We start from the raw sequence: 25,864 nt of genomic DNA, 5'->3' as shown, positions 1-25,864 counted from the left end.
TTTGCAGTGTGTGCTACCAGGGCTCTGAAGCCTTACTGGGCATTGTATTCTTGAGACTTCTAATGTGTGGGCTGCTGTTTTACAGCCTTACATTTTTTTCCTGTTTTCTTCATCCTGTAAATGAAGAAGTTAAAATTTCTAGCTATTGGCAGTATAGAAACACTCTAGGGTTTGAAGAGAGTTTATTTTCAGATTTGATTTTCAATTATAGTTTGTTAATAAATCAGTTTTTAACAAATACTAAAAAAAAAACACCTTAAGATTTTTAAAACTCTCAGAGGAAAAATACCAAAGGAGACCAAGATGGAAATATTACCTTTTTTTGCAATCAACTCCTACTCAATTGGTTTAATATGCACAAGAGATAGGGAAAAACCCCCAAATTAACCCACAGTAAAAAAATGTGTTATGCTGAGGAACAGCATGGTGTATTTGAAGTGCTGGGAATTTTTTCAGAACAGAAGAAAAAATATTAAGAACTGTTCAGGTTTTTAGTGGACTAGATAGCTATGTGTAGATATGTATCCAAAATTAGGGGATGATGTGACTTTTTGAGATAATTTGCTATGCATTTTTCAAATTTCATTATATGCTGAACAAAAATATTATCAAGAAATCATGTCAAAACTAAAGGTGTTAATTATATGAAACAGGAACTCAATGAAACTGTTGAGACAAGTTAGTGTCAATATTAAATAGCAATAATAAATTTATTCAGAGAAGCTCTAAATTTCCAGAAGAAGATCTCCTTCCATCCATCTACAAAATTAGATTCCACTCAAGAGAGTGATTCCAGTCAGCAAAATCAGAGACAACAATGAGACAGCAAAATTTTCTTTAAATTCTTAAATGCCACAGCATCAAAATCAAAATGTTTGCTTTTGTTGATTTTAAGTTCCTGGTGCTAACCATTTTTCTGGTATCCTCAAGAAAACATTTTAAATTGACTTTGTAAAATAACTTTCAGATTGATGGGAGTTCATGCATCTTGCTTAATATTTTACGTCTCTGTCACACTTTGTGATGACCCTACAGAATATGCTTTTGAGGACCATCCCTCTGTGAATCACACATATTCTTGGACTCACATGCTTGCAGTAAGACTTAAACATCCTCAGAATAGCAGTTTAGATGGTCTCTGAGATAAAAAAAGAACCTAGCTGAAAAGGGGTTGATGAACTTTTGAAAACTCTTCGTATTTGAGTGAAGTTACCAAATAATGTTGGCTCAGGGAGTTCATGAGAAGATTCCCTAGAGATTCAGGAAACTTAGAACAGCTTCCTTGTTGTGTCCCTTGTGGCTATGTAAAAAAATTTAGAAATACTCAGAAATTCTCAGTTTGTTACTTGACTAGATAGGTTGTGATTTTTGGCTTTAAGCATCCATTGGCAAGATTAGTAAGCCTTGCTTTCAGTAATTTATAAAGCCTTGAAACAACACTGAAATAATTCAGGTAGGAAGTCCATTTTCTGAAACATAGAAATGGGCCCAGTTGTTTTTGTGTTGGAAGGTCTTCTGCAAGTATGGCTTTTGAGAAACCTTCAACCATCAATGAACACAAGTGCAATACTTCGTTATAAAAATGTATGTCTCTAAACTGTACACCTAGTTAAAAGAAAATCACAGTCTATGTAATAAAAAGTCTTTGTTCAATAAATACCTGGATAACAAACCCATACTATGTTTTAAACAGTTCACAGAAAATTCACCTTATGCCCAGATAAAAAAAAAAAGAATCCACAGAAAGAGTTTTTCATAATCAGCAACTGACAAATCATTCCTTTACAAAATCAAAAATAATTGTGAATTTGCAAACTCTTATAAAGGAACACTGTTGCCATGGTAGCTAGGGGAGGAGTCAAATGGATTTTCTTTTTCACTAGGTTCTAGCTTAATGTTGGCATTCTTAACTATCTAGTTAATATTTCATAAGTTCACTATGTCCTTGCCTCATTATTTATTTCTTGTTTGCAAATATCAATCAGCATTGCTTTGCTTACAATGTAACTACCTCTTTAAGAAAGATTTTTAAACTAAGGGGTTTGTTTCACAATAAAATGCTGAAGTGTTCATTTTGTATGAGAAAGAGTATGAAATGTCCTTATCTTCTGGATGCAAATGTAAGGAGTAACCATTTATTTTCAGTTTGTATTGAATAAGCTCAAGTTGTCAGTTATGTAAATCTTAAAGCCTAGTGCTTGATAAAGCTCTGTAGATCCTCTTCCAATGTTTTTTTGTTACTCAGAAATTTAATTAAGATATGGAAAAGCAATTTTATATCTCATCATTAAATGAAAATACCTAAATAAATACTGAATTGAGGGAGCAATTTAAGAGGCTAGTTCTAGCTTTGGGAGTTATGTGCCACATCTGTATCTGAAATAGGAGTATTGTATATATAAGTTGTTACTTCTAAGGAGTACTAGTCTTTATTTTAACTTTGGAGTCTTACAGTATGTTCATATTCAGTGCTTAGGACATTTGCCAGCAGGGAACTAAAATCTGATGCAATTATGTATTTTCAGTATGAAAGAAAACCTAAGTTTCACCGCCTTCTGGTGCATTCTTCCCACAAGCTGCACGAGCCAGCCTGTCCTTGAACTGTGTAGATGGTAAAACACAGATCTTGTCCTGCAAGGATTTAAGTTCTTAACTGTATACCACATCTGAAGTGGATTGGTTGGAGACTAGGTGATAATGAACATATTTGTGAAGTTTTCTGTGTAAATAGGCAATAGGTAGCTTTTGAGTTATTTGCTTGCCACATGAATGTGAGGGTTGTTTGCCAAGGCAGGGTACTCATGTATTCTTTTTATGTGGTTAGTTAGCAGCTTGAACTAGAATGATTTAAGAATATGTTGTTTATACACTGAATTATTTTTCTGATAAAATGATGGAACTTTTTTCCTGGGTGTAGAAGTACTTCCCTGCTTAACGATAGGATGTACCACATCTGTAACAGCAGCTCACCAGAGAGAGTGTCCAAGCAGCCAGGGATCAGGTTAGGAAAGCTAAAGCCCTGATAGAATTAAATCTGGCTGGCAACATCAAGGGCAACAAGGAAAATGGCTATAGGTGTGTCAGTAATAAAACGACGACTAGAGAAAATGTGGGCCCTCTCCAGACGGTAACAGGAGGCCTGGTTACCTGGGATATGGAGAAGGCTGGGGTACTGAATTACTTTTTCCCTCAGTCTTCACTGACAAGGGCTCCAGCCACACTGCCCAGGCTGCCAGAGGCAAAGGCAGGAATTGGGAGAACGAGAAGCTGCCTGCTGCAGCAGATCAGGTTTGAGACCATCTAAGGAACATGGAGGTGAACAAGTCCCTGGGGCCTGATGAGATGCATCTGCCACTTCTGAGGAAACTGGTAGATGAAGTGGCTAAGCCACTATCCATCGTATTTGTGAAGTTGTGACAGTCTGGTAAGGTTCCCACTGCCTGGAAAAGTGGAAACATAACCCTCATTTTTAAAAAGAGAGAAAAGATGTTGGGAACTACAGGCCAGTCAGTCTGATCTTTGTGCCCAGCAAGCTCATAGAGCAGATGATCCTGGAAACTGTGCTAAGGCACATGGAAAATAAGGGTGACAGGTGATTGGTGGCAGCCAACATGGCTTCACTAAAGGCAAATAATGCCTGACAAATTTGGTTACCTTCTACAATGAGGTTACAGCATAAAGGAAGAGTGACATCAGCTGGACTTGCACAAAGAGTTTGATGCTGTCCCATATGGCATCCTTGCCTCTAAACTGGGGAGACGTGGATTTGATCAAGGGACCCCAAGTGAAGACTGGGTGGAGAATGGATTGAGAGCAGCCCTGAGGAGAACTTGGGAGGTGTTTGTGGATGAAAAGCTCAACACAAGCTGGCACCTTGTAGCCCAGAAAGCCAAATACATCCTGGGCTGCCTCAAAAGCAGTGTGGCCAGCAGGTTGAGGAAGGTGATTCTGCCCCTCTGCTCCACTCTGGTGAGACATCACATGGAGTGCTGTATCCAGGTCTGGGATCCCAACATGTGAAGGACATGGACCTGCTGGAGTGAGTCCAGAGAAAGGCTGTGAAGATGGTCAGAGGATGGAAGCATTTCTCCTGTGAAGACAAGCTGAGAGAGTTGGGGTTGTTCATACTGGAGAAGGCTCTGGTGAGACCTTCTAGTAGCTCTTTACTACCTAAAGGAGGACCACAAAAAACCTGCAGAAGGACTTTTTACAAGAGGTTATAGTGATTGGACACAGGAGAATGGCTTCAAACTAGATAAGATACTAGGAATAACTTCTTGACTGTGAATGTGGTGAGGTGCTGGAACAGGTTGCCCAGAGAGGTTGTGGATGTCTCATCCCTGGCAGTGTTCAACGCCAGTTTGGATAGGGCTTGGAGCAACCTGGTCTAGTGGAAGGTGTGGTTGGAACTAAATGATCTCTAAGGTCCCTTCCAACCCAAACCATTCTGTGATTCTATGGATTAATTAGAGAGATGTAGTCTGACTATTCAGTTTGCAGAGGAATTTTAGATGTAGCCTCTGAAAAATATTTGTCTAAGTTTCTTAGTTAACTGATAGAACTGCTGTATGAATTAGCAGCTGTATGCTAATGTGTCAATTAAGTGCCTAACATGGACTGACTGACTCTTATCATTAAATTCTGATTCTTGTCTTAAGTAACTGCTGCAAATCCAGTGCACGTGAATTTGAGCAAATCACTGAAGCACATTCTTTGCAGAATTTCAGTAGTCTCTGAATACTGTCTGGATGGATTTGGGGAAATATCTCGGGGTATTTTATCTCCAGTATTCAAGACTCTTTGGAAATCAGCATGACACAATAACAGGCCCTCTCATATTTTGTGCTTGTTTTGGCTTCGCAAGAGAGACAAGGCTGTTGTTTCCAGCACTTCTCAGCTCTTCAGGATCTCACTTGAAATCACAGTACCGAGCATTAGCTTTTTGTATGGATAGTGCTGCTGAAGACAAAGTATTTTTGAGAAAATGGATTTTTGGTGGTATGAGTTTAGCTTTCCCTTTATTTTGAAAGCATACATATTGTGGATACAAAACCAATAAGAATTTATTAAGAGTTTTACTCCCCATCTTGGATTTTGATTGAAGGCTGCAAAAGACTTCTCATGGAAAAAGCTCGACACATTTGTGTCATGTAATTTATTATTGTATTCATGTGCATCCAAGAGTAAAGTAATTGAGCAGCAGCATGTTAATAGGAAAAGCACTTCATTGCTGTCAGGATACAACTTTTCAATTATTCCCTTAGGAAAAAAGGTTTTGCAAATACATACTCTGTTTCGCTCAGTTGATCCTAAGGAATTCATACATTAAAACTGCAGATGCATTTTTAATAATATCTTTTAGAAATACATCAGTGGGGTTTTCTTGGAGCAAATCTGAAATTTTGAAGCTGTGCTCTTAGTAAGTTTTTGCATGTTTTTTACTTATGCCTGGATCTCTATGGTACTAGTGCAGTGAAGCTATTTTGTGCAATTAAACAAATAGAGAGTTTGGGGGTATGGCAGTGCAAGAATGGCATAAATAGACATTAGGCAAAGAAGCAGCAGTGGCATAGGATGATCAAGGAGAAATTATTTTTAAAAGTACAACAGAGTACTGAACTGCAGATGTCCCTAGTGTCAGTGTTGCTAGCATGAAGTATTTTTTAAACTCATTTGGGGAGTGTCTTCATTTGTGTCTTAACTTTTGTGTTCTACTTGATGAGTGTTTATGAATAAATTAACTGATATTTTCCATTGTGTAACTTCTTTTATAGTTGTAAATTCTCCCAGAAGTTTGTGTGCCAGTGGTCTGTTAAAATTCATACTGAATTTTAATGTGAATTTAAAAATTAAGTCCTTTTTAAAGAATGTGTGCTTTTCTCTCCCCAGTTCATGCATTTTTGGGTTTTTAAAATATTCACCAAATTGTAGACTTACCACTTTCAGTGACTTTCAGTCAAGATGCTTGATTTGATAGCTACCTTTACAGCTTCTGAGCATATCATTAGTGTTCCAGCTCAGTAGAGCTGCATTTGCAGTGCAGTTCTTGCCCTCAGCTTCTGAGAGAAGAGGGTGAGAAAATTGGTGTCGTGGCCAACTGCTGTGGATGTAGCTGATGGCTTGGAATTTAGCAAAGCATGGGACAGACAGAAGGGGGGAAAGGCACAGACACCTAAAGGTTTAGGTGTGGGAAGGAGGGTGCAGGAATGTAGCTTAGTATCAAAGGATTTGAGGTTAAGGAGGGATTAAAATACAGAACCTTAAGAAAGGACACCAAAGCCAGAAGCAGAAGTAGACAGAAGATGGACAACAGAAAAACATGGTAAGGGAAGAAAAGGCAGCAAAGGGTAGGCGGATGGTGAGAATAGGAAAATCAGCAGGTTAGCCAAGACAGAAGATGTATGAGAGGATCTTGCTACAGCAGGAGCTTGGAGAAGCATGCTAGGGGCACGAATTAAATGGTCATGGATATGCAGTAACCAGGTGGAAGACCAGCAAGGAAATTGGGGCCAAGAAGCTGAATCTAGGAAGGAAAACAGGAAAAGAAGGCAGGGAACAGTGGAGATGAGCAGAAATGTTTTTGAGCACTTGGATACATTCGTCTGCATGCTGGAACTGACAGTTATTCCCTCCTGAACAGTTCTCTACTGCTGAGCATTAAATAGCTGTGAAAGAAGAAGATGAAGCATGTTGTGTTTTGTTGGTGGCAGGTCAGCCCACACAGCAGAGAGTTGATTTTGGTGTTACTGTTGGGTCCATTACTGAAAGTTGGAGAGCTCTGTACCATAGATTTGAGCTGATTGCCAGCACTGCAGGTGTCAGTGGAATTTGTGGGCTTGTTGTTCTCGTTGTAATTCTGAAGTTTATAAAGGCACAAGGAAGGATGCTAAAAATAAAACTGAAAGATCTTTAGTGTGATTTAATGTGTTTTCCAAACTTGCAGAACTGCAGTAGCTAATGAAACCGCAAACTGCCTCGTGGTTATGCATATGATAGTAATATGCTGTTTAAAAATAAACTTGTGCATATGATCATGTAGATGGTAAGCTATTGAAGATTTTATGAGTTATAAAGAATGGTACAACTTGTATTTCATATTCGACATCTAAATATTTGTAGAGAAAGAATAAAAAAGAATTTCTTCCTGTAAAGGTATCTTTTTTTCCCTTGCATGCTTTGTTTGGGCTTCTATTAGATCACTACTCTTACTAGAACACAGGCATCTGACAATAGTATTGTAGAGATCTGTTTTATAAAGTAAGATATTGACGATGTATTGCCTAAAGTGCCCTCCTTGTCCTGATAGGCTGATGGCTTCCAGACCACTGTAATTCATGGGCTTAATCTTGATGTACAGCATATAAGTTTATCCCAAGTGAAAGAGAAGATTGCAGCCTTGTACCTGCTGTTGGTACTATTTGCTGTATTTGTGTGGCTGTTCTCTCTGGTACTCTGTTACCAGCTCCTGTGCCTCTCCATCTGTACGGTACCTGTTGTCACAGCATTGATCTTTGCAGATTCTAGAGCGTGGTTGACTGTTCTGTCCTTAACTGTAGCTAAGTGCTTATTTTGTGGAGTATTCCCTCTCATGTCATCATTAGCTATAGTCCTGTGTGTTTATTATGGAGATGGTGGGGAGGAGGAGGGCTGTGAATGTGATGCTTTGGGGTCCATTCTTGGACTGGGCAAAGGTAAAAATAGACAGTGCGCACAACCAATTCTAAGGTGCAATTCATGAAAAAGCAGAGGTCCAAATAAACACATTATTTTAGTGATTTCATTTTTATATTAATATGCTACATTGTTTTAAAATTGAGATATTGATTTGAACCATAATAAAGGTTTTGCATTTGCTTCATCTAACTATTGCACTTTAAAATTCATGCATGCAGAAGTAATCATTCATACATCTTTCTCTGTTTGAGAGATTACACATTTCTTTCTATTCATATTCTTCCAGGTGACTTGGATTATTACTGGCTGGATCCTGCCACGTGGCACAGCAGGGAGACGTCCCCTATTAGTTCGGTAAGAAATAGAAAAATAGAGGTTCATAAGTATGAGTTAAAATGTTTGCTAATTATTTCAGTTCAGAATAGATATTTGGCTGTAAAAAATATTCTACACACATCATTAAAAATTTGTTTTAGAGGACCATGGAAATGGAAATCAGAAAGTTTTATCAAAATGCATATTTGTAAAATTGAGTGAATCTTAACTTGAATTTAATTCCTTTATAGACGTGACACTTAATTTCACTATGAACCACAAAAAAAAGCACTTGTGAGTGTGATGCTGCTCTGGGAAAGATTAGTGATTTTTTTTAAAGACTTGGAGTTGGAAAGTATAATTTTGATTTTATTATATAACGAACCCTCATATGTTAGGCCTGCATAACACGTATTATTCTAAAGAACAGAACTTCTGAATGCACTTTTCAGAGTTGTGTAATTTAAAAGTAAGTATTTAATTTTATTACCTAAGGTGTGTTTAAAATGTTTAATTGTATTGAAGTTTGAAATGTATTGTAATTCTATCTGTAGACTTAATGCTGAGATTTTCTTAAAAGAGGCCTAAATGTTTAATGTAGCCAGGGTCCAACAGCTACAATAATAAAAAGCTCAGGTGCAATATGCAACACATCTGAAGGATGTTTGTGTCTACTGTGACATGATGATACAGTAATTTTATTGGTTTATACATGTGCATCTAAATACTGGGAGATGGCCACACTTCTTTAATTCCAATGCTTGTTTTTCAACAGCATCCTGTAACGTGGCAGCCTTCCAAAGAGGGAGATCGCTTAATTGGGCGTGTTATTCTTAACAAGAGAACAACCATGCCTAAAGAATCAGGTGCATTGCTAGGGCTAAAAGTAAGTATTACATGATTTATGTCCTAAATGAAAGGAAGTTCCACTGACCTTAGACATAGAGGTCTAATGCATTAAATCAGAGGACTCTCCAATCACATGGTCTTTTGACAAAAAAATGTATTCCTCTCTTTTAATAAATTTTGAAAGTTATACAGATGAATTATGACTAGAAATACATTTACTCCTTCTATACAGTCTTCGGTCATCCATGACAAAGGGCTGAACTGTTTTGACTGTCTGCAAGATATATACTGCACATGGCAGTACACTAATGGAGTACTGCCTTTTCTAGCTCTACTGTTTGCAATTTAGTCAAGTAATTCATCTTATAATCCACATACTTAAATGTCATCTGGATGCAAATGCTCACAAGGTCAGTGTTCAAAAGCCACACAGCCATTTGAAAACAGAAATTTTGTAGGAAGAAACTAAATATTTACACAAAAACTTGAAAAAACCCCTCTTAAATCATAGTAGAGGTTATATTAAATGTAATACTAGTTCATCCAGCACCCTGAAATTGAGATATTGGCAACACTGTCCAATTGATTTAAATCCCTAATTTACATTTGTAGCAGACTTTTAGGTTCATGTGTCTAAATTGCCAGAACACTGAAAAGAGAGAGAGTGCTGTTTCTGAAGCTAGCGGGGAATACAGTGGACCACTTCAAGCATTTCCCTCTCCGTGTATATTTTTAAATCTATGGAGCAACAAAGATGACTGAGAGAATTTAATTTGGGTGTCCTTCCTTCTCCACTGTGAACAGAAGCAATGCAAAATCTGAAATATTCCCACCTTGAAGTGAGATAGTGTGGCATGGTAATACAAAAGATGAAAATAGCTTCACTCTTCTAAATGTTTAGTAGTCTATAGCACAAAGCTGATCTTTGCTGCCAGCAAACAATTCTATTTGAATATGTGAGAAAAAAAGGTTGGTCCTAGTAGGAAATGTAGATTGTAGAGTTGCAGAGTTTCTCTTTGATTTTTCAAGTTTCAGTTGTATGTAATACAAGCTAAGGCTCTCACTGATAAATTTTACACATTATCATGTGATGATTTTGTTGGCAGATAGGCTTTTGGACCTTTTTTTGATATTAAAGCTCCTGCTATCTATTGTGATTGCAACTAATGGCACACTAATCCCTAATGAACCATCATTCTACTGTTTCATTTTATTATAAAACTCCACGGTGTTCCTGACCAAAAAACCCCCCCAAATCCCTCACCTGACTGGAGAGAGTAAGATAGTTAAAGGGAGTAGTAAGTCAGAAAGACTACATTTTCTTTGTATTTTATTTAAAATCTGGTCTCTTGAGGGAACTTGGTTTTTTTCCTGATTTTCCTGTTCTCTGTAGCATGGAGTCATCTTCAAAAACAGATCTGTTCAGTTCTGTTTAACAAAAGCCAGAGGTTGCTGGTTTGTCCTGTCATGTTCTTGGAAGAGAGTGCCTGTGTTTTAGCAGTATCAACATTCCTGTGAACTTGCTGCCCATATTTAATAGTAGTGTATTTGCTGAGTTTTCAGTTGATGTACCAACTTCATTTCGCGATTTCATACACTTGAACTGATGTGCACTTGCAATTTAAATTTGAGTACATGACAGACAATTATTTGTAAAAAGTGCATTTGCCAGGTTATTTATTAAAAATTGTTCTTTCTGCAACAAATGTAGATACTTGCCAAACTGCATAAGGTTGATTAGTCAAACACAGTAAAAGGAATACCAGTTTTAATCATTCTGTGTCAGCTTTACTTCTTTTTGTCTTTAAGCCTCTCTAAAACCCAAATTGACAATAGATTTGTCTATGCACATTTCAGGTGTAATTTTAAAAATTATGTGAAAACTGGTTAGTCATTATATTTGTGTTCAATGTGATGTCTGGTTTGTGGCTTGGAGACTCACAAATTTGTGATTAACCAGGTTGTTGGAGGAAAAATGACAGAATTAGGACGACTCGGTGCCTTCATTACCAAAGTGAAGAAAGGTAGCTTGGCTGATGTGGTGGGGCATCTCAGAGCAGGTAAATCAATCAGTTGCATATAAAATATATTATCTTCTAGTAATGGCCTATTGAATGCAGCCTTTAATTTATATCAACATTTGTCATGGGATATGGTAATATTTTTTAAGCACAGAACAATAATATTATTATGAAATGCCATGGTTGCCTATGTTTCTAGTTTATTATGAACTCCAATTGCTTGGATGTATGAGCAAAACAAAAGACACTCCTGAGGAATTCTGGTATCAGGACTGAGTCTCACTGGTAAATTTTATTTTCATAGATCAGGAGCTACTTATTAAACTCTACAGAAGCAATGCAAACATTTTTTTTTAAAACTGATGGTGGCAAACAAAATTCACATCACTAAAGGATGATACACTGCATACACAGTGGATTTTATTAGTGTTCCTTTTAGTGTTAACTGTTACAAATGAAAATGGAAAACAAGCCCAAAAAATGGTCCTACATATGTAATTTCTATTAGATGTATATATTGCACTTACAAATGAATGGCTGTGCTAATGGCACTTTCCAAGCCTCTAAATGAAGTGAGAATTATGCACAGCATTTGGTTTTCAAAGTCACTTCTTAATGGTTTATATTTTACCATAACTCTAAGCAACTACTTTCCAAGTGTTGTCTTAGCAAATCAGAGTACCTAGGTAGTGCCATAAGAATCCAGAAGCTCCAATGCCAATGTGTATGGCTTTAGGATAATTGTGTGAAGCAGATAGTAATAAAGAAGTAGAAAGGATGATGAGTCTCTAACAATATTCTAGTTTTTTTGGCATTTTTAATTTTTTCTTTCTTACCAAGTCAATATACATGGGGTTGATAGCACCAACTATTATCGTTGTTTATAGATTTAAAATGCAGATTATATAATAACAGAAAATAAATTTGTCTCCACTGATCTTAAACTATTTGGGCTGAAATCCTAATTTTCTGTTTCTGGTCTAGGTTTGTTTGAGGCTTTTTAATGAAGGCTATTTTTGATTTCTAAAAGTAGTTTTAGAACCAAAATTATTTCCCAGAAAAAATCCATTGTTTTGCTCGTTTCCAATGAGTGAAAGTCTGTTCATCTTGTTGTATGGGACTAGAACACACTAAAAAGGCATGGATGAGTCCTTGCTTTTAGCAAAAACCACTTTTATCCTTACAAAAAATGTCCAAAATTTGGGTAGTTGATAACACTTTGAGTAATTGCATAAACGTCATACATTTTAGTAATGGCAAATATGAAATCTTGCATGAGGAACAGAACATCCCTGTGCAAGAGTAAGCACTGGGAGCCAACCAGCTAGAAAGCAGCTTGGCAGGAAGTGTCTGAAGGTTTCAGTACAGCTCTTTCATGATTTAAAATAATTTTTATGTTACTTGATAATACAAATTTCATTGCTTGTAAAAGAATATGAAAGTGAGATAAATTTCTCTTTAAATTCAAGGGGATGAAGTTCTAGAATGGAATGGTAAACCCTTGCCTGGAGCTACAAATGAAGAAGTTTACAACATTATTTTAGAATCAAAATCAGAACCTCAAGTTGAAATTATTGTTTCAAGGCCTATTGGGTAAGGCTAAAGACTTGCTTCTTAAGCATAGCCATTATTTCTGCTAATGGGAATTTTAAAGGGACTGTTTGTGAGTTAATTATTTTTTATTGCTTAATAAAGGGATATGATTCACTTTCTATTATTGACATTCTGTATAGTCCATTTTCTTCTCTACCATTTACAATCTTTGCAGTGACGTATATGTATAAGTGTTGTTTTCTGTGTGGTCAAAGTACTGTAAAGGTTTTTGCCAAGCGGCAAAGGGAAACTGGTGGATTAGGTGTACCTGTGCATGAGAAACTTCTGGTTTTCATGCTTTCAGCCTACTAGATCAGAATAACTTATAAAGGTCTCCACGAGTGGAGGGAAGCATTGCAGGACTCTAATAAGTCAATGCTAATAGGATTTTAAACAGGCCTTATTTAAAGAGCTAAAAAAGGAAACACAAAACTTGTAATTGAAAAGACTCTATTTACCCTTAAATGATGGTTATTGAAGTCAAATGTGGAAGCAAAAAGTTTATTCAAAAATTAGCATTTATGTGTTATGTTTATAATCTCTATTTTTATTTATTATGAACCCAGGTTCGGGGTTTTGTGACAACAATTCTTGTATTCTCAATTTCCCAAATAAACCTTAAAAGGAAAATAAAATCTGTTCCAATTGATAAAATTAGGGAGATTGGCCCTGCATTATTCATAGCAGTTTTAGTGATACCAGGAATGTTTTGAGCTAAGTCATACAGAACTGAATATGAATAATTTATTGTAAATTCACATTTACCTTACGAAACAGAGCCACATGATTAACAATAAAAGTGATTCTTTTGAATTTGCTATTTTCATCTTATAATTTTAGCTTGTCTGAAATATGATACTTTTTCAGTTTTAGAAACAAAAAACTATTTGTTTTCTTTCTGACTAAAATATTCCTCTTTTTCATTTTGATTATTGATTTTGTCTGTACTATGTGAGTGTAGCTATATTTTGCAAATAAGTTTTGCCTTTTTAATGGCAATCTGTATTAAAAGTACTTAAATAAAATTGACATTAATGGGTAATTCCACCTATCACTTTGACCTCTTAATGGAAAATGAAAGTTTGATGCAATAATGGTGGCTGTTAAAAGCTAAAATTACCATCCGATGAAGACTGTGGGGGAGTAGAAGCTTTATTTTGCATTTTTTAGTCAGATAGATTAAGAGATATTCTTAAAAGAAAATTGCAAATTCAGTCGTACATCTTTGTTATTGAGAATAGCATGCCTTTTTGGAAGTCTAGCGTTTATATTTAAATCAGCAAAAAAGAAATATATTGATACCAAGCACGACTTGGACTCCACATCTCAGGTGAAGAAACATAGAAATGGATTTGTACAACTGTACAACTGATGTAAGAGGAAAGTGCTAGATTAGCATTTTAAACAATGGGCTTTAGATATATTTATTGCTGTCAATATAATTACAAATGTTGTGTGCCCTTAACTTCTAAGATAACTTCAGTATTAAACCAAATATATTCTTTTAGTTTACAAATTTGATAAATCTATTAGTTTGGAGAAGTTAAGTACAAGGTAACTGCATTCCAGTGACACATTCCTGAAGAAAAACTGAGAAAATACCACCCTTTTTTTGAAGTGTGTTCAAAGTCAAAGAATGTTCCTGAATCTAAGCAGTGGGTTTTACACTAGAATAGTGCACCCAGAAGTAGTACCAATAAAATGTAAAGTTTTGCTTTGGATGACCCGTGCATATTTTTTTCAATACATAGGCAGAAATAGAGCACATCAGGTTTTGCTTTTATTTTGAGGTAAATGGAGTCTTGGCATGGAGGTTTTTACATAATAGAACAACATTATTCTTGCAGAGTTATGTCTCAATAGATTTTTAAAAATTTCTTTTCTTTTGCTTGTTTTTTAGGGATTTTATGAGAACAAATAAATATCTCTAGAGCATAGAACTTTGGAATTTAAAGACTGTTCCCTTTTATCCTGCAGCAATGAGTCAAAGTCCAGTTGCTTTATATCAGATTGGTATTTACCTGTCTGTCATCTGAAAATAACCAAAAGTTTCAGACATTGTACAACAGAGGAAGTCCTGGTAGTAGTTAGCAAAAGAAAGAGCATGCTGCACATGATTTTCTTTTTCCTTTTTTTTTCTTTTTTCTTAATAATTATGATATATCTAAATTGTGTTGCATAATGGAAGATGGTTTGCTTACATTTACAGATTACTTTGATTTTGTCCATAGCTTCACTTTGTCTTATTTTCCAAACTGTATGATTGTTTCAAATTCATGACAGGGAATTTAATTTCATCCCATCCAGCAAATCTAGTATGGCAAAATTTGGTGGGTGCTTTAGGTGCTGACTAAGCAAAATTGAAGTTGCTTGACACAGCATTAAGTGATAATCCATTACAACTAAAATTCCTGTGAGGGAATAAGTTCCCGAAAGGCCTGAAAAATGGTATTTCATCTGCATAATTTAAGTGTTTTCATCTCTCAGTATTAATAATGTAGATAATGTACCAGCACTTTTAATGGTCTTGATTTAAAAATTCCTAGCATATTAGGTCTAAAAAGCCCAAATATGACACGGTTTGCCTTAAGTGAATAATGGAAGGACTGTAAGTCCACAAGTTAGACTGCCCACAAATTAGACTGCCAGTTACAAAATTGTGGTCTAAACAATTTGCTCAGTCTTGTAAATTTGGATTTCTGTGTCTACCAGCAAATGTAATTTTAAGTAATGGATAATTTAGGATGTTTATTAGAGAAAAATGTGAAGCACATAACACTATTAGCAGATAAAGGCATAATAACATAATAATAAACAGTATAACCGCACTAGTACCGTGGAAACTCCATAGAAACTAATTGACACTAATTCTAATGGCTGCAACACAAGGTGGATAAGGAACATATAAAAAGTAAAATTAATGGGTTGGCTATCTCAATATGAGGGGAAGAATTACCTATGAATATGCATATAATGTGAGAGGTGATTAACATAGGACACCACAGAAAATCCTCTGGCAGTATGCTTTCTGGAGAAGAAACGTGGCATGGTAACTAACTCACCATCTCTTGTGTGCTCTGTGGGATAGTGCAGGTAAAACGAATGTTTTTTCATTTGTCTCTGTTTTCTTTGTCAGATGCTAGCTATCTCTGCTGAGATTTCTACAGATAATGCTGCCAAAGCCGTTGTTTTTCTGATATGATTCAGTTCCTCTGTGCAGGGACTGGTACTGTGCTCTAGGTCCTGGCAAGGAGATTGAACCTCCATCATAAACCAGGCAGTGCTGAACTCCAGAGAGCTGCCCAAGTAATGTAATTAGTGCAAACTGCAGATTGATCTACAGGGTCTGATGGGAAGGATTGGTTTTGAAAATAGCAGGATGAGCACCGGGGAGAGGTACTCAGAAACTCTTTAGAAACTCTGTGGGGTATAGAAGATGATACATCTGTTCCTAGAACAAGCTAAAAGGCGTAGGTTACAACCACATTTGAATTTGTTTTCTCTTCAGTGATCAACCTCTTGACTATATCCCGCAGAGAAATTATAGCTGTTCCTGTGCAAAATAGTGATTCTCACAGACCATATATCTGCACAGAGTAGTTTCAACCTAAGGTAGAGTTTGGTCTAGCTTACGTATTCATTGAGGTGTGGAAGGATCAGACACAAGATAATCATATGTAATATCATGTAAGACCACAAAGTACCTTTGTCTTCCAAGGTAGAGATAGAAAGACAAAGTTTGAAGTTAGTAGCTCTTTACTGGATGTGTGTCTGACACTACTTTTCTCAAGTTCATATTGCTCCTGTATTAGATAGGCAGTTTTGCAACTTCTCACTTTGTTTTTCTTTGACTAGTCTAATTTTGAATATTTTAAGTCATGAGCTGTTATTTCTTCTAGAGAGCTTTTTTGTAAATCATATGTCAATATTTTCTGCAATGCAAAATTAAAAGCAGACTAGATACGATTAGTTTTCTTACATAAAAGGTTTTAGATTATAGTTTCCTTTTAGAATGTTCATTCTCTAATTAAAATGCCAACCTTTAATCCTCTTGTAAACTGTGTGGATCTGTTCCTCATATTGATTTATTATTAAATTTTTCTGCATTGGTCGTAATAGAGTGACAGTGCCTTAGCATAAATGTGAATCAGTTATTAAGTGCTTATATGTGTAATTAATATTTGAAGTTTATTTTTAGCCTTTTTTTTTCTACTGTATTTTTGGCAATACAAGAAAAAAAATCCAAACAGAATTAGTTTTAGTGTCTTTCTTTAAGCACACCAGGATTATACAACCTGAGACTGTAGGTGGCACTTTCCATGTTGAAACACTCCTTGCACATGTGAACCTTCATTTAGATATCCTAAAAGTGATGTTATTACAAACAGTGCTATACTTCAGATGAGAGTGTTCATATTCTAGCACAAGAAAATATTGCAAACTAAACATTGGATTGAACAGAAAAATCTGTTTGATTATGGTAAGTAAATCCTTCAGACTGATGAGGAATGCCCTGGAAAGTCTGACCTGGAAAAAGAGAAAATGCGTTAAGAGAAAGAAGTCTGCACAGCAGCCCCGCTGAGCAACAGGCAGTTAATCTGTTCATATGCTTGTAAAGTAGTACTGTGCCATGTCAAGAATGACTAACTCAGTTATAATTCCATGTGTTTGAGAAAACCACATTATTCTTGTCTTATGAAGTCAAGACAAGGAGAGGTACATTCTTGTTTAGTGATGTGAGGTTTAAGCTGGTTTGAGCCATTAACACACAGCTGAAATAGTTTATTTTAAAACACAGGCACCATAAGTTTAAATTGCAGGACATGAAAAGTGAACTTAAGGCTCAGTGATTGGGCACTGTTGCATTCCTTTTCTGATATAAGTGTCTGTTTCTTTTTCATAAGTGACTTTTATATACCTAGGAGTCTTAGTTTTATTGACTTCCAAGTCAGAAAGATTTCTGTGTTTCGCTGAGCAGACAATGTCTGAATACCTTTAAAATTCTCAACTATAGACTTAAAATCTTGTAAATGTTCTTCAGAAATGTTACTGCAGTTCCAATTTTGGATTAGTCTGTGTGGATGAAAATACATTCAAGTAATTCACTGAAGACTTTTGTTTCCCTTTCCCTTTCCCTGCTCTGCTGCTTTGTTAAGATTTGTACAATACTAGGTGTTTCTTGCCCTTGTAATGTATTTTCAATGATGGCTGAAAATAGAAAGAGCCAGGAACTAGCATCATCCAGATTTTGATGGAAGAGTAAATTTGGTGATGGGAAAATGCTGATAGATGTGTGTGGACTTAAGCAGTTTATCTTGCTTATATCTGTATATGTTTTGGATATGTATGTGTTGAAAAATGTCCATACCCAATTGTTATATGGTTTGATTTTCTTTTATCCTTTGGAGAAATGCATTATTCTCTTGTTCATTTAACATTGCTAATGCTCTTTATTTTCCTTTCTTATCATTGTAAGACATTTTCATCAGTTTCATTCTCTGAACTCCTTGAGACGTTTATATAAAAATTACTAGTGAGTTAATCTTTGTCTTATTTTTTGATTTTTGTTCCTCCAAAAAATAGTTGAACAACCATAGCTGTACTTCCTTTTGCCACCTTTCTCTTCCTAAAAGCTCTCTTTCTTTATTGTTGTGGTTGTAAAAGTATCATGTAATCCATCCACAATGTTAACATTGTAGTGCTCATATTGTTATACCTGCTAGTTCCTTAACCTGAAGGTAGTTTGCATTGGTAAGATTTTCATGAATGCTAGTGGAAAGTATGTCTTTAAATATTTCCTCTTTCTTCCTTGTAACCTGTTAGAACAGAAACAGATCCATGTTTCTAAAAAACTGTCCCAGCAATGTATTTGTCACAGCTGAAGGTTGTCTCTGTTGTTTCTAATTACTATGTATTCACATTTTAGTGATATACCACGGATTCCCGAGACTTCCCACCCCCCATTAGAGTCTAGTGAGTACACACCTTGTTTCCTTCTTTAAGCATGATCTTGTACCCAGCACAATTATTTCAGCTATGAAATTTCTAAAAGATGATCTGTGGAAATCACATTGGCTCTGAGGTTTTTGGATGACAAAATTCAATGGGTTTTGGTCATGTGTGTTAAATTCAAAGCAATATGGATGTTATTAAGCATATAAAGATTTCAAGTGTTAGCAGAATTCTATATTTTTTTATTCTCTATCTTGTGTTGTTAGTACCAAAATAATCATTTACGTCCCTTAACATAAAAGAGAAAACAGGTGTAAGGGACTGCCAAAGGTAAAAACGGTGTCAGGACTTCACCTCCTGCACCATCCAGAGTAAGTCCAGAGTTCTTGTTTCTCTTTTTTTTTACCAAGAAAACCTTGGCTAGGTGAATTTTTTATGCATCATACTTCAAAAGACTGGTGTTCTTTTTAACTATGCCATTTGAAAGTTTTCAGCCAGAGTATTTGAGGGCCATGGCTCCTAGTCCTGTTCCATCTGAGCCTTTCCTGACATGTAACTAGAAACCTTCCCTGGGACAGGGAAGGTGTGTTCACTTGTCACAAGCTCATATCATTGGTGAGGGCTCTTTTTCACTGGTGGAGATCTGATGATGTCCAGCAGTTGCTGAAATATCCTCCATGTGAGATGTATGTCCTGCCTATCTTCCTATTAAAGTTTCAGAGGCTACCAGGAGTATAATCCATACAACAGATGTGGTTTATTCATCAAAGACTTAGGATTTTAGAATGAGAGTAGTTTTCGTGGGAAGGGAGATGTGTAACTCGGTCAGAGAACAGTATTTTATTTAAAACACTTGCTATGATTTGTCAATGATGTTTGAAGAACAATTTTTTTATATGCTGTTTCAAATGTACCAAAAAATGACAGATTTAATCTGGGATGTAGGGGTAAACAAGCACTCTTTTCACTATGCTTTCTACATCAGCTTTATACAATTCAAAGAACAAGCAGTTCGTAAGTTACCCATATTTTGGATGGTAAGTTCATGTGTTTCTCATGCGGTTTTAGGTTCAAGTTCTTTTGAATCTCAGAAGATGGAAAGGCCTTCTATTTCTGTTATATCTCCGACTAGCCCTGGAGCCCTACGGGATGCACCTCAGGTCCTACCAGGGCAGCTTTCTGTGAGCATATTTTGTTTTTCTTGAGTTCTTAATGGAAATCTGTGAAGTGCTGGTCCCTCAGCCCTGCACATTTCCAAGGTCTGTTGGGAGGTCAAGAGAAATGTTCACTGTTGGTAAAAATTAACATGTTTCAAGAGTTTTTTGACACCCTCTGTATGCACTAACAAGCCATCACTGTAATAATAGCAGACGTTAGAAATTGTTGTTTTAATACACCCAGGAGTGCAGGAATTTACGTTGAGAAAAGCCCATTAAAGTGCTTTGAAACTTGTCATTTTGTAGCTTCTGCATTGAAAATAGTGACTTTGCTGTACATGTCCAGTAATCTGCAGATAACAAGCATAGTATCCCTATTTTCTTTATGGGAGCATTTGAAGAGTTGTGTATTTGTTAAGCATTACACTATTCAGTAATGCATTTTAATTTAGATACATCTTGGAACTTTCTTGTACTACTAATTGAAGTCCTGCTTATTAAATATACTATAAATACTTAGACTACTTTTTCTACATTCTTAGATTTTTTTATATTGATCATATTAATTCATAAGTATACAGCAGGCTTAAAAATTTCCTAATATTATGATTCCCTTAAGAAATGATGTAGCTGTATATTATTGTTTTCATAAAAACTTTTGAAAGGGTTATAAATCTGAGTAGATAGATTTCAACTATGCTTTGAAATTAGATGCAGTCAGAGCTTCCTATTTAGTGTAGCTTTTAAGGTGCAGAGCTAAGACATGCTGGTTTAACTGCACTTACAGATCCAAGATTATGCAGTGAGTACAGTAAACAACGTAAGTATAATCAGGCACCATAATTTTATTCAGCTGTGATAAATGTAAGTCTTTGGTATATACCATCATCTTTTCCAGCTAACCTAATTAAATATTAAGGGATTTGAAATGCAATATATCTCATTGTCTCTGGGAAGAAAATCAGTGGTTACTTTTACATTGTGGTTATTTTTGATGCAGTCTGAAAATTCTGTTTCTTCGTTTTCAGTAATGTTTTCTGGTAACTTGATTCCCATAGGTTAAACTCTGGTATGACAAAGTGGGACATCAGTTAATAGTAAATGTTCTACAGGCAACAGATTTGCCACCAAGAGTAGATGGACGCCCCAGAAATCCCTATGTAAAAATGTATTTTCTTCCTGACCGAAGGTAACACTATTCCAGTTTAGAAAATTATGTTTTAATTTACCATGTATTGAATCAACTTTTATTGAATGCTTATTAAGAACTCCTTTTTATAATTTTGTATAGCTAGATTAATTATAACAAAAAATTGCACTTGAATCATGCAAATCAGTATCAATTTAACTTTGTGGTCTTATGTAAGAATGTGATCACTTTGCAGAAAATGCTTTTTTTGTTTAGGCAGTATTGCCTGAGAGAGAATGAAAACAGTTAAGCCCTGATGAATACATTGTATTTTCTGATTTATCTCTAAGAATAATTTACAAAAAATATTTATGTTTCAGTGATAAAAGTAAAAGAAGGACCAAAACAGTAAAGAAAAGTCTAGAGCCAAAATGGAATCAAACTTTTCTCTACTCACATGTACATCGTAGAGATTTTAGAGAACGAATGCTTGAAATTACTGTATGGGATCAGCCAAGAGTACAAGAAGAAGAGAGTGAATTTCTTGGAGAGGTGATGCATACAATCACATTTCTTCTGAGTTCATTGTTTGGTTTTGAATACATATGCATATATATTTTGTATACATGTTTCTGTGTGTGCCTTCAAAGTAAAATTGAAACCTGATGATTTTTCTGCTAGATTCTTATAGAGCTGGAGACAGCACTTTTAGATGATGAACCACATTGGTATAAGCTACAGACACATGATGAATCTTCACTACCTCTGCCTCAGCCATCACCATTCATGCCAAGAAGACATGTTCATGGTGGAGAAAGCACTAGCAAAAAATTACAAAGTAGGTCAAAATTCCCTTAAGGTCTCTTAAATTTTAAATCAGAAATGCTGGATATGGTGTAATGGTATTTAAATTCCTAATAAAATAAAAAGATACTATTTCATGGTCTAAAAAGAATGAAAATTTGTGGCAGAAAGTTGATTTAAATTAAGACATTATGACATGTCAGCCTTACACCTGTGATGTATAACTTTCAAGTATGTGAAACCTGCTGGAATTGATTTGGCTTTCAATAGCAAAACTAAATTGTTCAAAGATTTCTTTGCATAAATTTCCTTTTAAATGGAAAGATGAAGTTTATAATTATGGGATACTTTAAAAAAAATTTAAAGCATTTTATTTTTAAAAAAGAAGTCCTTAAAGACTTACAAGGCTTAAAAGCACTTTTCATCATAAAGTTAGTGTCAACCTCCAATATGCTCATTAAAATGTAGGAAAGAGAAATTGTATTCATGTATTAGGGAGGTACAGTTGTTTCAGTGAGTCTGATTTCAAGTTTGTATGAGGCACATTAAAAGAAGGAGGTACTTCAACACTAGCTTCTCTGTTCTTTTAAATTAAGATTTACTTAGAAATATGAAAGATACAGGGGATTATTTTAAAAGACATTTTCAAGCTATTTTTCTGATTTTTCTAAAACATGGAAGTCATTCAGTACAGCCAGTGGGTAGGAAATTGGTGCACATTCAGGAATAAACTATAAATATGTGTTACTGCTGTAATTGCTGCATAGATGCCCAAACGGAGGATATGTATATAGAGAGCAAATTAAAGGTTAGTTTTCCTGAGATATTTGAGCTTTTCTAAAAGCTGGCAGTGCTGTTTCCTCTTCCTCTCTCTCACCATATGCTGCCTCATCTCCTTTCCTGTTCAGCAAGCTGATTCAGCATATTCACTGAACTAGCACAAAAGTGGTTTTTTTCTTTACTTGAGTTTTGCTTTTGGAGGCTTAGGGAGATAAACTATTCTAGTAGAGGATTACTGAGGACTTGAGGGGAAGAGAAAGGGAAAGGAGGCTGCAGCAGCTGTAAGATGTTAAATTGGCTCACCTGTCTTCTAAAGTATCAATTAGTAACTGCACTTGAGTTCTCCTTCTCTATTGTTTTGACTTAAAATCATCTTTTTGGTTTCATTATTATGTTAAATGATCATATTCTTTCATTTTATAACATGACCAGATGTTTAGGTATTTGTTTACCTTGCTGTTGTGCAGGATCTCGGCCAATCAGTGATAGTGACATCTCAGATTTTGATGTTGATGATGCTATTGGAGTTGTTCCTCCAGGTGCGTGGATGAACAGCATGGTCCTGCTTTCTTTTTCTTCTTTTTTGGTTGTTTTTTTTTTTTTTTTCTTTATAGCATTTTGGAATATTGAGGATTCTGTTTTTGGAGAGTGCATTGTGGAAAAAACAGTTTTCTTGAGTATTCCATGATACCTGTCCCATACCTGGTAAATTAAAAGATTCTACTAGTCATTCATTTATATTTATTTTGCATATCATTCTTCATATGTGAACCACTGGTTGGTTCAAATTGGTCAATTTTCTACTCTGTAATGCTTCAAGCATTATTAAAAATCCAAATTAAATTTAAAAGATCTCCCACATTTTAAAATAGTTAAGATTTCAGGTTTTATTGAAAGCATTTTTTTATTATTTTGCTTCTCACTTGAAACTTAGCTATAATGCAGTCTCCCATGGACTCTATTGAGAATGCATGGCTATAGATTAAGATGCATGTTGCATGGCTGTATCTTTTATAGTTTTCATAAGCCTTCATGAGCTATCATTACCCTAAATGTTCATAAATATATGCTTGTAGAGACTGTCATGGTTTGACTTTTAGTTAGGCATTCCTACATACTGAAAATCTTGAGGATTATCTTGGATACTGCATTCTTCTAGTTCGAGTTGACTGTTGCCACAAGTTAGATAAATATGTTTCCCAATTGTCCCAAGCTAACTGAAGAGTCACTATGTCATTGCAAGCACTAAATCAGTTTTTCTGTGGATCTTCGTGATGAAAACCACTGAATTACATCATGGAGAGATTCAGGAAGCTTTTTTTATCTTCATGATCTGTGTTTAAAATAATCTCACAATTTATTGTTATTTATAAATAATTTGAGATAATAAAAATTTTTATATTATTCTATAACAGTAAAAGTAAATCACTAATTTTATTAACGCAGTATCATCTTGATGTTAACTGAGAAAAATTCTCCTTCTTTTGGTGCTGATTGGGTTCTTTTCTTACTTTATATGCTTTGCACCTCAGTTGCTAAGAGAGAAATTCATTCATGTATGCCTGGTTATGATATTTGATGTTTTTACATCAGGAGAGAGAGTGAGCATTTAAAATATAAATAATAGGTTCTAAATATTTTTCATGGGTGTTTTCTTTTTTTTTTTTTTTGTTTTTTGGGGTTTTTTTGTAGTTAACAATGTAGATACTGGTATGTCTTTGTAGACTTACTTGCATTTAAAGTTGCAGTATATTCTATTAAGAACTGGGGCTTTTTTTCAGCTGCCAGTCCTTCCATGCGTCCTTTTGAAAGAAATAATTTTCCACCTAACAGGAAGCATTCAAAATGGTTCAGTTGAATGTATTGGACTTTGTTCATGGGGCCAGCATTTGAGTAACTGATTCTTATTGAAATTTCTTTGGACTTCATGCTCTGGTGTGCCTTTGATGAATGCACAGATCCAAACTTTCTCTGAGGTCACTGTAGAAAATAGGAGGATTTAATCTTTATAACTGGATTTGCAATGATCTGAGAGTCTGTAAGTTAAAAATTGAAGGGCATAGTGAGGAAAATCTTTCTGAAGTCCACCTAATCAGAAACATTCTACTAGTTCACCCAACCAAGCACAAATTTGTCCATTTTGAGTTTCATGGACACATTTGTTTGACAATTCTAAGTGGAGTTCATCTGTTTGTGATTCCTGTGTGAAGTGGATATACATTTAAGTGTGTGGGGTTTTTTTGCATATGCAACCTGAATTCTTAAAAGAAGTTAAACTTTAGGCACACAGGGACAAAGAAAATTTGATTCATCAGCCACAAATCTGTGAAAGCAAAGACAGTGTATGGAAATGCGTTTTGCACTAAGACCTGGAAAAGGTTTCCAGTCCCAATGTCTGTTGGATTCTTTGAGAACCTTAGGCACAGAATCACTAATGTGACTGAAGATCAAGTTCATATATATGCCTTTCTACCCTCCTGTCCAACTTTCCTAACTTCCCACACTGCCAAATTATTAAGACTTTGGGCTGCTCCCTTCATTTGCACTGAATGAATAGTGCAGTATCTTCTCCATAAAACAGGCTCCTCTGTCAAAACTAAGTTCCATGCAAGTTCCTTGGTGTTCTGCAGGGCCTTTACCTCTGCACTCCTCCTGCCCTTCAATATTGTGGTCCTCACCAGAGTGCACCCCAGCTCTTGTCTGGTTCATATTTCCCACACATACTCTTGCACAGTGTGCATATGGGAAGGAACTGAAAATATCCGTATTTCCCCATAATGTAGTATGGTGATGCACCATTTTGGAATAGCCTTTATTGGCTTCAACCAGATTAGTCTAGGTTTAAGGTACTCCTTCTCAAGAGAAGAAAGAATATCAAAACTGAGTTTACAACATTTGACGCATAAGAAAATATTTCCCTTTAAAGACTTGTCTGAGCCGTAGGTTGCCAGCTTCTCCAGGAGAATCCTGGGGAAACAGTATAAAAGATTTTAATAATGTAAGGTAGACAACATCCCCAGCCTTTCTCTTATCTACTAAGAGGGTGACCTTGTAGTAGAAGGAGATCAGGTTAATCAGGTAGAATCTTCCTGAAAGTTACTAATTTTCTGTTTTTCCTGAAATACTGAGGAAAAGATGAATTTATTTTGCCCCTTAATAGCTCAAGATTTTCACAAAGGTTACTGCTCATTTTCTAATAAATAAACACATAACTGCAAAATGTGGAAGTGCAAAATTTCACTTCATCTGCATGAAAGCTTAAAAAATGAAGGAAAATAGTTTTGCTAATTTAACTAACATTGGAAATCCTTAAAGCTATAGTTTCAAATTTTTTACCAATTGCTAAGGCAAATGCAGTATTAGAGTTTAGTAATAACAAAGAAAACTGTTTTCCTGGAAGTTTCAGCAGCTGCAAAGAATCACTGCTTGTCAATGGAGGTAAAGATCGTTACATCAAAAATCATGGTACTTTAATAAATTCCAAAATATTTTAAGAAAAGTATTTTTACCTTGTCATATCACTAATGTATCTTATCTTTCATGTAATTGTACCCTCTTCTTTTATTAGTAGTACCTTGCAGCGATATACA

General features: G+C 35.5%; 1 protein-coding gene across 11 annotated transcripts in view; it reads left to right on the top strand.

Moving 5' to 3' along the window:
• Positions 1-25,864, top strand: part of RIMS1 (regulating synaptic membrane exocytosis 1) — a gene marked incomplete at both ends in the record, with an annotated part of 314,191 nt that overhangs the window by 174,562 nt on the left and 113,765 nt on the right. For 8 of the 11 annotated variants that reach the window (XM_082277097.1, XM_082277101.1, XM_082277100.1 and 5 more), the window contains 10 exons: positions 7,961-8,028; positions 8,765-8,875; positions 10,799-10,898; positions 12,329-12,452; positions 18,379-18,425; positions 19,473-19,585; positions 20,620-20,750; positions 21,071-21,242; positions 21,372-21,528; positions 22,742-22,813. In XM_082277097.1, the coding sequence (XP_082133223.1) occupies positions 7,961-8,028; positions 8,765-8,875; positions 10,799-10,898; positions 12,329-12,452; positions 18,379-18,425; positions 19,473-19,585; positions 20,620-20,750; positions 21,071-21,242; positions 21,372-21,528; positions 22,742-22,813 (1,095 nt within the window). Of the gene's footprint in view, positions 1-7,960; positions 8,029-8,764; positions 8,876-10,798; positions 10,899-12,328; positions 12,453-18,378; positions 18,426-19,472; positions 19,586-20,619; positions 20,751-21,070; positions 21,243-21,371; positions 21,529-22,741; positions 22,814-25,864 lie in introns of those variants that run through there. The other 3 variants (XM_082277103.1, XM_082277105.1, XM_082277104.1) reach the window with 1 other exon arrangement.

The sequence above is a fragment of the Coloeus monedula genome (genome assembly GCF_965178545.1).
Source record: "Coloeus monedula genome assembly, chromosome: 2".
NCBI classification, from domain to species: domain Eukaryota; kingdom Metazoa; phylum Chordata; class Aves; order Passeriformes; family Corvidae; genus Coloeus; species Coloeus monedula.
The sequence above is the reverse complement of the archived record's forward strand: the minus strand, read 5'-3'. Positions and strand labels throughout refer to the sequence as shown.